The sequence below is a fragment of the Diplotaxodon limnothrissa genome, linkage group LG1 (genome assembly GCF_057381915.1).
Source record: "Diplotaxodon limnothrissa isolate DT_005_m linkage group LG1, D_limnothrissa_male_GT1.1, whole genome shotgun sequence".
Lineage (NCBI taxonomy): Eukaryota > Metazoa > Chordata > Actinopteri > Cichliformes > Cichlidae > Diplotaxodon > Diplotaxodon limnothrissa.
The window spans coordinates 37070534-37084560 of NC_140596.1; the positions used below are offsets into that span (position 1 = coordinate 37070534).

The window sequence follows — 14027 nt, forward strand, 5'->3', positions numbered from 1 at the left end:
ACCCTCCATGGAGAAGGAGGCTAGAGGGCAAGATCAAAGTAGCACGGAGAGAGGTTAGCCAACTAACGGAGTTGCAGAAAGGTGCGACGAATAAGGTGCCTAAGAAATACAGCAAGCTGTCCATACCTGAGGCCTTGGAAACTGCCAAGCAAAGACTCACAGCCTTGGCCAGCCGCTTGAGGAGGTACACCAGAGAGATAGAAGGCAGGAGAATAAACCAGCTGTTCTCCACAGAACCAGCAAAGGTGTACTCTCAGTGGCAAGGGAACAATAAGAGAACAGCACCACCAAGGCTGGAGACGGAGCAATACTGGAAGAGCATATGGGAGAAGGATGCAACCCATAACGGCAATGCTCAGTGGCTAGAGGATCTGAGGGCAGACCACAGCGACCTCCCTGAACAGGGTCCAGTAACCATCACAGTGGCAGATATCAAAGAAAGGGTCTCCAGTATGAAGAGTTGGACAGCACCAGGGCCCGACATGGTTCACGCCTACTGGCTGAAGAAGCTAACTGCACTCCACGAGCGTCTGGCAGCACAAATGAACCAGCTGCTAGTTAACGAGAGACACCCGGAATGGCTAACTGAAGGCCGGACGGTCCTGATCCCCAAGGACCCCAAGAAGGGACCGGTCCCCTCCAACTACCGACCAATAACCTGCCTCAGTACTACATGGAAGCTCCTGTCAGGCATCATATCGGCTAAGATGAACAGGCACATGGGTCAATACATGAGCGGGACACAGAAAGGAATTGGCAAGAATACCAGAGGCGCAAAACACCAGCTACTGGTAGACAGAACAATCAGCCGAGACTGCAAGACCAGACTGACCAACCTGTGCACTGCCTGGATTGATTACAAGAAGGCCTATGACTCAATGCCCCACAGCTGGATACTGGAATGCCTAGAATTGTACAAGATCAATGGGACCCTAAGAGCCTTCATCAGGAACTCAATGGGGATGTGGCGTACAACACTAGAGGCCAACTCCAAGCCCATAGCACAAGTCACCATCAAGTGCGGGATCTACCAAGGAGATGCTCTGTCCCCACTGCTGTTCTGCATAGGCCTGAACCCCCTCAGTGAGATCATTAACAAGACAGGCTACGGATACCGACTACGGAACGGAGCAGTTGTCAGCCACCTCCTGTACATGGATGACATCAAGCTGTATGCCAAGAGTGAACGAGACATCGATTCACTGATCCACACTACCAGGCTATACAGCAATGACATTGGAATGTCGTTCGGACTGGAGAAGTGTAGTCGGATGGTAACAAAGAGAGGGAAGGTAGTCAGAACTGAGGGGATTGAACTACCAGAAGGCAACATTGCAGACATAGAGGACAGTTACAAGTACTTGGGGATCCCGCAGGCGAATGGGAACCATGAAGAGGCCGCTAGAAAAGCTGCAACCACCAAGTACCTGCAGAGGGTCAGGCAAGTCCTGAGGAGTCAGCTGAATGGTAAGAACAAGATCCGGGCCATCAACACGTACGCCCTGCCCGTGATCAGGTACCCTGCTGGGGTAATAGGCTGGCCAAAGGAGGAGATAGAAGCCACTGACATAAAGACAAGAAAGCTCCTTACCATGCATGGAGGGTTTCACCCCAAGTCCAGCACCCTGAGGCTGTACGCTAAGCGGAAGGAAGGGGGCCGGGGACTGGTGAGTGTCAGCACCACAGTCCAGGATGAGACAACGAACATCCAAGAATACATTGGGAAGATGGCCCCAACTGACCGAGTGCTCAGTGAATACCTCAGGCAGCAGAAACCCAAGAAAGAGGAGGGAGACGAGGAACCATCATGGAAGGACAGGCCCCTGCACGGTATGTACCACCGGCAGATAGAGGAGGTGGCTGATATCCAGAAATCCTACCAGTGGCTGGACAAAGCTGGACTGAAAGACAGCACAGAGGCACTAATCATGGCAGCACAAGAACAAGCTCTGAGCACAAGATCCATAGAGGCTGGGGTCTATCACACCAGGCAAGACCCCAGGTGCAGGCTGTGTAAAGATGCCCCAGAGACAATCCAGCACATAACAGCAGGGTGCAAGATGCTAGCAGGCAAGGCATACATGGAACGCCATAACCAAGTGGCCGGCATAGTGTACAGGAACATCTGTGCCGAGTATAACCTGGAAGTCCCGAGGTCAAAATGGGAGATGCCCCCAAGGGTGGTGGAGAATGACCGAGCTAAGATCCTGTGGGACTTCCAGATACAGACGGACAAAATGGTGGTGGCTAACCAACCGGACATAGTGGTGGTAGACAAACAGAAGAAGACGGCCGTAGTGATCGATGTAGCGGTTCCGAATGACAGCAACATCAGGAAGAAGGAACACGAGAAGCTGGAGAAATACCAAGGGCTCAGAGAAGAGCTCGAGAGGATGTGGAGGGTGAAGGTAACGGTGGTCCCCGTGGTAATCGGAGCACTAGGTGCGGTGACTCCCAAGCTAGGCGAGTGGCTCCAGCAGATCCCGGGAACAACATCGGAGATCTCTGTCCAGAAGAGCGCAGTCCTGGGAACAGCTAAGATACTGCGCAGGACCCTCAAGCTCCCAGGCCTCTGGTAGAGGACCCGAGCTTGAAGGATAAACCGCCCGCAGGGGCGTGCTGGGTGTTTTTTTATATATATATATATATATATATATATATATATATATATATATATTTATTAGGGGTGCAACGATATTCGTATCGATATTGAACCGTTCGATACAGTGCTTTCGGTTCGGTACGCATATGTATCGAACAATACAACATTTGTAATTTATTTTATCAATTTTCCTTCTGACGATGCTGTCTGTGTGGAGCGCTCAGTGAATCTGTGTTCGACTACTCCGCCTAGGCTGCACTGTCGAGCGCAGATCCACTGAGCGCTCCACACAGACAGCATAGTCAGAAGGAAGAGCACAGGGCAAGCTAGCGAGACAGAAGTTAAGCTCTCCTTGCAACATGGACCTCCCCCACCCTCATTCAGATCTGGCGTTTGGAATTATTTTGGTTTTCATGTGACGTATGACCCTGAAGGTAAGCGAGTCATGGACTAAAGTAAAACAGTATGTTGGATGTGCCATGCAATGCTCAATTACATTGGTGTGAACTAGTGTGTTAGCGCAGTTAGCTCGTTAACGTGTTGGCCATCTAGCCCCATGCACGGAGCGATCGGCGGTAGCTCGTTAACGGAGATTTGCCGTGTTGTGGCGTTAAGGTCATTTCAACGAGATTAACCTGAAAGCACTAGTGGGAACACAACGAATATGACTGCACATTTACACCGACATCATCCTAGTGCAAAGACAAAAACAACAAGCATGCTACTAACTTGAGTCATTTAGACAGCTGTTAGCACATGATTCTCCTTATGCTGCTGAGAATATAGCCCAGAAGAAGCGGATAGTATAGCTTTTATTTTGGAAAGAGCCATTTCTCTGTAATAAACTCTCTTTTCCAAAGATGAGTGATTCCTCAATCAGATACAGGGCTTGCAATATCGCTAGCCCGACGTCCCGGAGCTAGCGATTTTTTCAGTCGGGCTACCAAAATCTATCTCTTCCCTGCCCGTCGGGCTATTGTAGGAAAAATATATGTCAATGCTTTTGCATTCTTTCAGAAATGTAGCTGGGTAATTATGTCATTGGCATCGGTGAGCCACTGTCAATATGTGACATATTGAAGTCGCGTTTGAATTTGCGCTTGTTTTTTTGCTTTCACTTTGCAATCGTGCGAACTGTGTATAGAGAGCGACAGCACTGATCTGTGAGTGATGATAATTTGTGCACCAATTCCTCTGACATAGTCTTATTAATCGTTAGCTTACTGTGCAAACATGACAAGTGAAATCTCCCGCAGCAAGCTTAAACATGTGAGAGGTTGATCGCGCAGAGAATCGCTGAGCTTATGTGAGTGCGTGTGTAAAAGCATTTCAGTTCTGCTGAGCCAAATAAGACAGGTCAGGGTGAAGAAGTGACAGCCAAATAAAAGCTTACCACAAAACGGAGAAGTTATGACAAATCAGACTATAAGGCAAAAAGAAAGTGCAGCTTTATGGTTTCATGGACAAAATAATTTCTGTGGCTGCAATATGACGAGCTATATAACCAGGGCTGCACATAAGTGGTCCGCAGGTGCGCATTCGCTGTCAAAATAAAAAACGCGCACAAGGGTTAGGGTTAGGGTTAAATTTAAAAACTGTACTTTTGAGTTAAAATATATATTTATAATTTTAATAAATGACAAATTAAAAATGCATGAACATTTTTTTTGTATCGAAAAAATATCGAACCGTGACACCAAAGTATCGAACCGAACCGTGAATTTTGTGTATCGTTGCACCCCATATATATATATATATATATATATATATATATATATATATATATATATATATATATATATATATATATATATATATATATATATATATATATATATATATATATATATATATCTCGTCATAATTTCTATCCAAATGTGGTGACGTCTGATGGAAACTAACTGGTGGCTATATCCACTCTTTTATAAAAAGCTAGCATTTAAACTAACCTTTCTCCACAACAACCCTCCACCTCTTGGCCCAGTCACTCAGCTGAAGAGCGTAGTGCTTTTCTATCTTGGCTCTCTCCTGGAAGCAGGTGACTAGCTCATTGCACAGCCTGTGGCCATCGTCAATCCGCTTTACCGTCCTTTTGTAGTTCCCCGGCTGCAGAGACACACCAACGAACCAAACAGGAGCGAGGAAATAGAACAGCGTCAGTCACTCCCTGAGTTCTATTCATGTCATCGTTGTATCTAGACATTAGCAACAACAGTTTGGACTGAAGCATATTTGGTGGATAAATGATATAGAGATGATCGAAACTGAGATTAAAAAACAAAAAAGGGGAGACAAAAGGTAATACAGCCACTGGAGATGAGAGTGTGTATTTTTCCCAACATGGAAGGCTGTGAAGAAGTCAGTCTTCGGTCTTTAGATAAAAGCATGTAATGAGACCCGGCTGACTGACACACTGACTTATCTGGCTGCTTCGGCCTCTTAGTTATTCTGCATTCAGGTGCTGTTGATCAGCTAAATAGACATGTTCATGTGCTGAACACATTGAGCCAGGTGTTGATCCTTTCACAGGCTAGAGTTGGTGGTGTTAAATCGCAGTGATTTGGAAAACATTTAAACAGTGAAAAACATGAAAGGTTGAAAATTTAAAAAAAAATTCAAAAAAGATGTTTTTTTAATTAGAATTTTCAAAAAAGTTGAAAGACGGGCCAGAAAAGACTGGTAAAGTTGCGTAACCCCAATAAGAAAAAAAGCAACTTGTTGGAAAGCTCACAACTTGTTAGGTTAATTAGTAGCATGAGTGGGTAGAAACCTGTGTCTGCAGGCTGAAACACTGCAGCTATAATAAGACTCAGACTATAAAAAGTTAAGTGTTGTTTTAAGTTTTGTAGAGCGGCTGATGTACGACAGCAATTAAAGTGTTACTACTGTACCTCCCAGAAGCTCTCAGAGCTCCCCAGCTCACTTAGGTCTCCATTAGAAGACATCTTGGGGTCGGCCCCACAGCACAGAATGATGGCGGCTACAGAAGAAACTGAGGAGGAGAAAAACCCGAAAGAAGCATGAAAGAGAGAAAAAAAAAATGTAAATTAAATTTTAACAGGTTCACTGACATGATCTTGTTTGATTCCAAGTACATCTATGCACTTCAACTTTCTACTCCAAATTAAAAAGCCCTAACTGGAAAAAGCCTGGTTAACCAGAGTAACAGCGGCCGACACTTAATTTAAAAACAATGAAACTTTAAAACATAATTTTTAAGGAATGAGTCTACCTGCTCTATGAATACGTCACAGCTCATTTCATCTCTCTGTATATTTATTCTCGAGCACCAGTTGGTTTGTTTGCCTAGTGACGCTTTCTGGGAAATCCACAGCTCAGCCCTCATCTTGGACTTGTGACAAGATACGGCTGTTTCACACTGAGACTCTGATAAACACTGATGTCCTGGAGACGGTGTTTCACCCTGACATAATCATACACTTCACTACAAGCATAAATCAAGTACACACCATCATTATCCCCAGACCAAAAGCCTAATAGAGGAAGCAAAATGACCTTTTTTGCTTACTTGAGGTCACCTTTGAAAACAGCTGCGTAAAATAATTTTTAAAAATGTTTTAAAGCTGCAGGTGTTATCATGGACAGGAAACAGGAAAAATAACTTAAGCAAACACTGAAGAGATGTTAAGAGCTTGAAGTCCTACAGTTACATGACAAATGGGACAAACTGCACCTCCTAACTTATAATCATGTAATATGATCGAAAGGTCAACAAGCGCAGTCCAAGGCTGCATGCTTTCACCTGTCTGAAAATTCATGCAGGAAGTGAATCTCTGGATCCAGATTAACTTGCGATATTTTCTCGAGAACATCACAACCAGGTTTCCCCATTTTTTTCTTATGTCATATTCATATTAATTTGTCAAAATATGATGTGAAATTTAAATTTTATTAAATAATCCTGCTGACACGGACACATTTAGACAACCTCCTTGTCAAGAGGATCGGTACGGAAGAGGATTGGGGCCACTGGGGGAAAAAAAAAAAAAAAAAGAATTCTGACTTTAATCTCAGAATTCTGAGATTAAAGTCAGAATTCTGAGAAAAGTCAGAACTCTTTTTTTATTTTATTTCCAGTGGCCCTAATCCTCTTCGGTAGATCAGGAACATTTGTGGCCATTCAGGATTTCCTTAGAAGATGTTTCTTAAAAAGACGCGTCTCCTCTTTTTCTGGGGTTATCAAACCCAGTAGTCTCCAGTCTTATTGCTCCACTGTAAGCAGCTCTACAGTTTCAGCTTCTGGCAAACTGCAGCTCCCCATCAGCTGACACAGAAAGCCAAAGAGTCCTCACTGCTCTCTGACCTCAGGGCTGCTCTGCTCAGTTTGTTTTTTTGCACAGAGCTGGATGGTGTGCGTCCTACAAATGCCGATACCCTGTCGTGCGCAGTCGGTCCACTCCTCTTTATACACAATGGACTTCTTTCAGATGACAGGAAGCACAACATTTGTACAAAAATCAAGCTAATAAGAAAGGAAAAAATAAATAACTTGGTGAGTTGACATCTATATTTGTTTGGAGGACTGAGTACTGTAGTTTCAACCTGCAGATGAGTTGACTCGTGTGACACCAGTGGCAGGAACGCACATGATACCAACTATGTGCATCTATGGCCCATCCCAATGCACAGAAAACACAAACAGGGACACTAATTAACAGACTGTTGCTTTGTGTATTCTCACTACAAACAATCCCTTTTTGTGAAATACTTTCTTAAAAGCAAAGCACGATGCACAACTGTGCAAAACCAAAGAGCAAACCTGCATTTTAAATTCAGCTGCAACTGAACTCGAGGGGATTCATTTTTTACATTTTGTAGCTCTGCAGGAACTCTACCAACAGTTTACTGTGACCTGGCTTTCCCATACATCCACTTCCTCCGTGTTATCCTCCAATTGGACAAAACCCTTTGTCAAGGCCAGGTGGTTTCCTGTTGCAGATACAACAACTTGTCAAACACACCATTACTCGAGGCCTAGCGGCTCACTTAACCTCAACACAAACTCAAATCTCACCTCTTGCTAAAAGCTAAAAGATTCGTGTGCCACATTTTGGTCTGCAAGCAGCTAATGCCAATGTAATAACTGATACACAAAACATACATAACCTTTCAAACGGTCAGACCAGTCCAAAGAGTTTAGACCATACCCATCTTTACAAACATTATAAACAAAAACAAACTCTATGCATTAAAAATGAGAAGGAGCATGGCATGAGGGGTTCAAAGTGGAGAGGCCCTTTACCACACTACTTGCAGCACCCATTACCCAGGGCTTGTGGGTCAGACCACAGACATCTTCAAATTTAAATTCCATCTGGATCTACAAAACACTAAGCAGCAATCTCTGGGGTACAAGCCTCCGTGGACAGTTTCCTCAGGGTGTTTTAACTGGCAGGTGGACACCTGCAGGAGTCAACTGCTTAGTTTACGAATCAGAATGAGTGCACTGGACCTCCCCACCCTGTCTGTGGTGTTTTTAATGGAAGGATCTAACACAGAACGTGACTTGCATGTTGCAGTCAGAGTTTGTGGATACAACTTGTTGCTCGATCTGATATTGCCATGTTGGTGCCATTCCTGGATCAACAACACTAATATTAGTCCAGACTCAACAATGCAAGTGACCAGTCACACTAGTGATGTCACAGTTTTGCGATGTGGAAACATCATCCCATGACACATCAAAAAATAACCCTAACTATAGCCCTATAACCATAACCACAATCATAACCCAAACCCTGATCCTAAACCCCCTAAGTTCTGTAAGTTGCATCTTGCAACTATAGCATGTTGGAGTTATCTGTACACCTGGAGTGGCCACGGATTACAAAACACCTTCTCTGGTAGTTCCCACTGCAATAGAAAAGTATGAACTCAAAGAGCTTTATTGTCAAATAAAATATTGTATTTTGACACTTAAATTAAAGTTTTCGTACAATGCAGCTGAATGACATGTTGGTGTTAAAGTTAGAAATAAACACAAAGAGATCAGTTGTAAGACACAACAATGGGGAGATGTAGATGAAGAGAAAGGGCTGCCAATAATGAAGCCTGATTTCAATAAATAACTGCCTCTTTTCTAAAGACAAGTAAAATAACTATATAAATGAACTGTAACTAGTTTAAAGAGATTTTTCCCTAAACCGTTTACTATGTGCATCATTTTCTAGAAGTTTGATCACTGTTTGAATATTTTCTCTGTGAGACCATGCTCTACAAGTTCGACTTGACAAGACTGAGAGGTTCCGGATTATTTTTCCTCCTTCCTGAGTCTCACATTGTTCACTCTCACCGTAAATAACTCCCAATGTGTCAGTGCTGGGAGCAGACCAGTGCTAAATCAGGTGCAGAGTACAACAGTAGCCTTGGTGAGATCTGCAGGGAACAATGTGGGAGTGAACATAAATTAGCTTTGCAGTTATGCAACAACGGAGTAGCAAGCCTTCACTTAGGGCAGATATCTGAGTTAACCGTGAATAAAAAGGACATAGCTCTCATATGTAATTGTAGGTGTGTCCGACTGTGTGTAGGGGGTGTGGTGTGTCTGAGGAGAGTGACGTTCCAGATTAACCAAAAGCTGATGATCCAAAAACACACCGTAACACCACACCTCCCACACATTTAATCCACATCAGGCAGTGAGTGAAATCAACAAAAGGATAACCGTGTATATGAGTGTCACTGCTGAGTGTTAAGTATTTCAATAACAGCAGAGGCATCTGCCACCAGCGTGCTGGGACATGAGGCACTATGTGAAAATGGACTTGGCCCTGGATTGCCAATTACTGCTTCTTTGGAAGTTCAACAGAGGCTTAACCAAAACAGCTTTATGATGGAGGGCATGACAACATGACAGTAGTCAATATTGTAGAGCCTCAAAATGGTTGTAGAGCTTGGAAAATTTTGGTGGGAGGACTGAAGAGGTTATTTCACATGTTTACAGGTTGACACCAGAATTTGTGCAACATGCTCAGCAGATAGTTGGTAGAGATGAGGAGCATTTTGAAATACATTTTAGTCCAAAAAGTTACAACATTCATGTGGTCTAAAGAGAACTGCTTTTAGGTAGGGGAGCACAGAGCAGCCTGCTAATAAAGGCTTTTTATATTTTGCTTCTAGTGTTTTAATACTATGCCCAACCTTGTATCATCCAACAGTAAACGATGATTTGAATCAGTATTTTATTCCTAAATGAAACTTTGCCAAACTGTTAATCACATCTAACCAGTGTGTGTATTTTAAACTCAGCCCAAACTTTAAACTAGAATTAACCTAAACCATTTATGTTTCTGCTCTTTCACTTCTCTTCTTTTAACACACACACACACACACACACACACACACACACCTCTGATTACCACTGGGACCACTGTTGCCTTCACCTCCCACATCTTCTCTAGCTCTTCTTAGTTCTTGGCAGGAACAATCTTCACGTGTTCCTTCTTCCCGATGTTGCTATTACTTGGTATAGCTAAATCTATTACTATAATCCTCTTCCTCTGCTTGTCCATCACTACTATGGCTGGTTGGTTAGCCATCACCAGTTAGTCGTTGGGCATTTTTGCATAGCCTTACATGGGGTTTTGTCTGGTGTTGGCGACCCCGTCTTGTGTTCTTGTGCTGCCATGATTAGTGCTTCTGTGCTGTCTTTCAGTTCATCTTTGTTCAGCCATTAGTAGAATTTCTTGATATCTGCCACTTCTTCTATCTAGCGCTGGTAGATACCGTGCAGGGGCCTGTCCTTCCGTGACAGATCCTTGTCTTGCTCCTCCTTTCCCCCCCCCTCTGGGGTGTGTATGAATATGTGGATGTTAATCAGTTTCAGCTGCTTTGGCGACTAGGGTCAGTGTCACTACTAGTAGTGTGAGGCGATACCTAGACCCTACAGAGGTTGCAGAGGCCAACTTAGTGGCCGAACAATCACAATGGCACATCAATACATGCCATTTCTAGAAGGTTTGCTGCCAGAGTTACTCTAGGAGAGCTGGACAGAGCCATAAGGGTCTTGAACCATCAGCAGGACTGATATTTGTTCCTTTGTGCAAGGAGGAATTGGATGAGCACTGCCAGAGCTACAAAATGACCTCCAGCAGGCTACTGGTATAAATGTCTTTTGTTAAATTTCATTTCTAAAACTAAGTCAGACAGACACAGTGAGCATTGGAAGGAAGATCCCATAAAGTCTCAGGAGCGTGTCTGTGTCTGTATACAGCAGTCACACATTACCCACAACCTACATTAAAGGGATTAGACTGTTTAGTCTAAAGCAGGCAGACAGACAGACATTATTAGCTGGACACAGTAACCTGTGCTGAACATACCATTACTAGGGATTGGTACTAAGAACTTGTATTATACTGTTACTGATTCTGTAAGTCTTTGGGTAGTTGTTTACATCTGAAGCAGTGCTTGTACAACAAAGAGTCACTGTAGCTACCTGGTGTATGGAGGACATGTTTCATTTCATGAACAAAATAAACTTCAATCCATAGAGGAAAAAGATGGAAAATTCCACATACCTAACATAAGACTTTCTAAGTAATTTCCTGTGATTGGTCCATGAGGATTTAGAGAGGTCATAGATCCTGAATGATCCATGTCAGATGAGTGTGTTTGGTTTATGTGGCGAGTTCATTTGACCCCTTCATCTGGCTGTGGTTGTGTTGTTTGAGAATGTTTACTTGCTTCTGGTCACTTATCGTGAACTTGGGTTCAATCCCCTCAGTGCGAGCCAATTCACAAACACAGGGAAAACAGACCAATTCTGCTGAACTGCAAACAGTATAGTCCGACAGTGAAGAGGGTTTTTCAGAGGTTACATGAGTAGTGAGTTTGTACACCCACAAGACAACAAAATGTGTGCCATATGCTCTCAAACAAACAGATTTGTTTATGATAACTGCCAAGAACTTAGCTTCTACTCTTTCTGATAACTTGCTCAGATGACAGATTTTTTTTTGTATTGGCCAATTGAGATTTCTTGATTTCTAATACACACACACACACACACACACACACACACACACACACACACACACACACACACACACACACACACACACACACTTACTGTTACAAAAGTGGAAACCCATATTAAACATTAACCAAGTAACATGCTATGAGGTTTGTGTGTGTAGTTTCTATGAGCCAAAAGTTCACTATAATCCCCTTTTCAACTCGTGGATTGCTATCAAAGTAAAAAAAAAGACAACAACAACAAAAAAAAAAACAGTTCTGGCAGTGAGGACATAAGCACCACCCACCTGCCAGTCAAACCCTTTGTTTACAGGGTGCAGCCAATCCCAAAACTAAGGGTAAAGAGAAAGAGATACTAAAACTGTTTATTTCAGATAACGAATAAACTTTGGTGTTTTCCCAAGGCACAGTACGAGTTAAATAAGGATTATTTTGAACAGTAAATCATGCAAAGCTACTCTGGTAGAGTCTAAGAATACAATTTGGCTCTGCTTTATAATAGGGCATAATTACTTCTGGGCAGATCCAGGCGAGTTGTTCCCTCATTGAAATGTTTTGAAAGATGTCTTCCATCGCAGCTGAAAGAATGTTTTGTCAGAGTGGCCTCAGGCTCAGTTTTTCGTTTAGTTTTTCCATTAACCACCTGAAGGAATCCAATCCTTGATCTGAAACAGGGCAGCAGACCGTCAGGCCTGACCTGCACAGAACAGCAGGACTGTTGAAAGAGAGCAAAAGTGATGGGAGCCACAAAGCTGTTAAAGACTGAAACACAAGAGACATGAGTGTCACAAATGTGACAGACGAGCAATAAGATGCATCCGCAAGATGAACACTGTTCTTGATAAGCTTAGCAAATTTCAAATGTGACTTAAGACAGATGTTTTTGAACTACTCAAAACACAGAGCAGCTAGAAATAGGTTTACCACAACATCACACACAAGAACTTTTTGATGTGGTTTCTACAGCACAGCAACAAAACTCATAAAGCATGTTAGGCCGGTTTGTCAAGCATGATGAACCAAGCAGAAGTGCACATGTGAACAAAACATGGATGCAGTCAGCCAAATAAATCAATCACATATCAAATGACACCAGCAATAAAAATCTACACCTCAACTTCTCCTTGTGCTTCTGTCCTAAGGCATCCGTCTCACCACACAACTCTTAAACATCAGTCATTTTATCCTTCAATCCATTATTTAGAGAACAGGTCTGGTTCATCTTTGATTACTGACAAAATGGAGGGGAAAAAGAGAAAAAGTGCCACAAGAACAAAAAGGGTCCTACTAATAATAATAATTTTTAAAAAATTCTTAAATGTGTCCCCATTTCTGGAAAAGGTTAACTTGTGCCAGCAAGAATGAGTTTAATCTCTTAATGAATCTCTGCGACATGCCTTTCTTTCTTACTACAACTTTTAAATAACTTTTGTCAAAACTTCTCTTTATCATCTGGCTCATATACAAATGCGATGCATACTTCAAAAGCTTGAGAGCTGCTACTGCAAGCAGTAACACTACCGCTGCAAAATACAGCTGGAATTGTTGCTTGAAGGGGTGCCAGTTGCTGTTGTTTCAAGCGTCCTGTATTTCATTTGAATCACTACATTACTGCAATAAATTCATAGATGATTCACAGATGCATCACATTGTCCATTCTCAGTGTTTTTCATTTCAACAGCTTGAAATCCATTCTGGTTCTGAAACGGCGCTAAGTCAGAACTAGCTACAAACCAGCACTGAAGAACTTGCTCGATTTCCTATTTGGATTTAGTCCGTCTTGGTCTCCCCTGTCTCTTCAAGTAATCCCAGACTGACTTCACGATGCCAAGATCAGGGCAGACCATCTGTTGCTGGCCTCTTTGTACTTCATGTGGCTAAGGGGTAAGGTTGGTAGGTAGGTAGGTAGTGTATTGTTTGAAGAATTTCAGAGCAAGCCGTTATATTGTCCAACTAATATTTCAGTGTGGACCAATGCGGTGGACCAAAAGTTTGACGTTACCATCATATATGTATAAAGTAAACTTTCAGAGTGACTATATATTAAACTGATGTGATGAATACAACACTTGATTCTGACGGGGTAGAAGAAAAAATACATGGACTGGACACACAGCGGTTACAACTGACATTCAAAGCACAACAAACACAAAAAAAAGTGGCAGAAAGCACTAAAACACACATTTAATCTTTCAATTTTATCAGCTGGTACATTTAAGCTTCACTTTTTAGCACACCTCAGACTTGTAATTTAACATAAATCTATGAATAGTGAGTGATAGTTAAGTTGATTTTTTATTTTATTATATAACTATCGTAAGTGCTGCCATCCACACAGGGACTCCTCCATAATTTTTTTCATAGGGGTGGCCATATGGGGCCACTAAAAATATTGGTTGCGCCCCTGCATCCATAACTTCTTCAATCC

At 42.6% G+C, this 14027-nt stretch overlaps 1 protein-coding gene across 5 annotated transcripts in view; it reads right to left on the bottom strand.

The window, feature by feature from the left end:
• pacsin3 (protein kinase C and casein kinase substrate in neurons 3) overlaps positions 1 to 14027 on the bottom strand; it is a 37564-nt gene that overhangs the window by 16582 nt on the left and 6955 nt on the right. For 2 of the 5 annotated variants that reach the window (XM_085350173.1, XM_085350153.1), the window contains 3 exons: positions 12113 to 12314; positions 5494 to 5594; positions 4552 to 4708 (listed from right to left, as the gene is read on the bottom strand). In XM_085350173.1, the coding sequence (XP_085206299.1) occupies positions 4552 to 4708; positions 5494 to 5547 (211 nt within the window). In that variant the 5' untranslated portion in view covers positions 5548 to 5594; positions 12113 to 12314. Of the gene's footprint in view, positions 1 to 4551; positions 4709 to 5493; positions 5595 to 12112; positions 12495 to 14027 lie in introns of those variants that run through there. The other 3 variants (XM_085350159.1, XM_085350180.1, XM_085350166.1) reach the window with 2 other exon arrangements.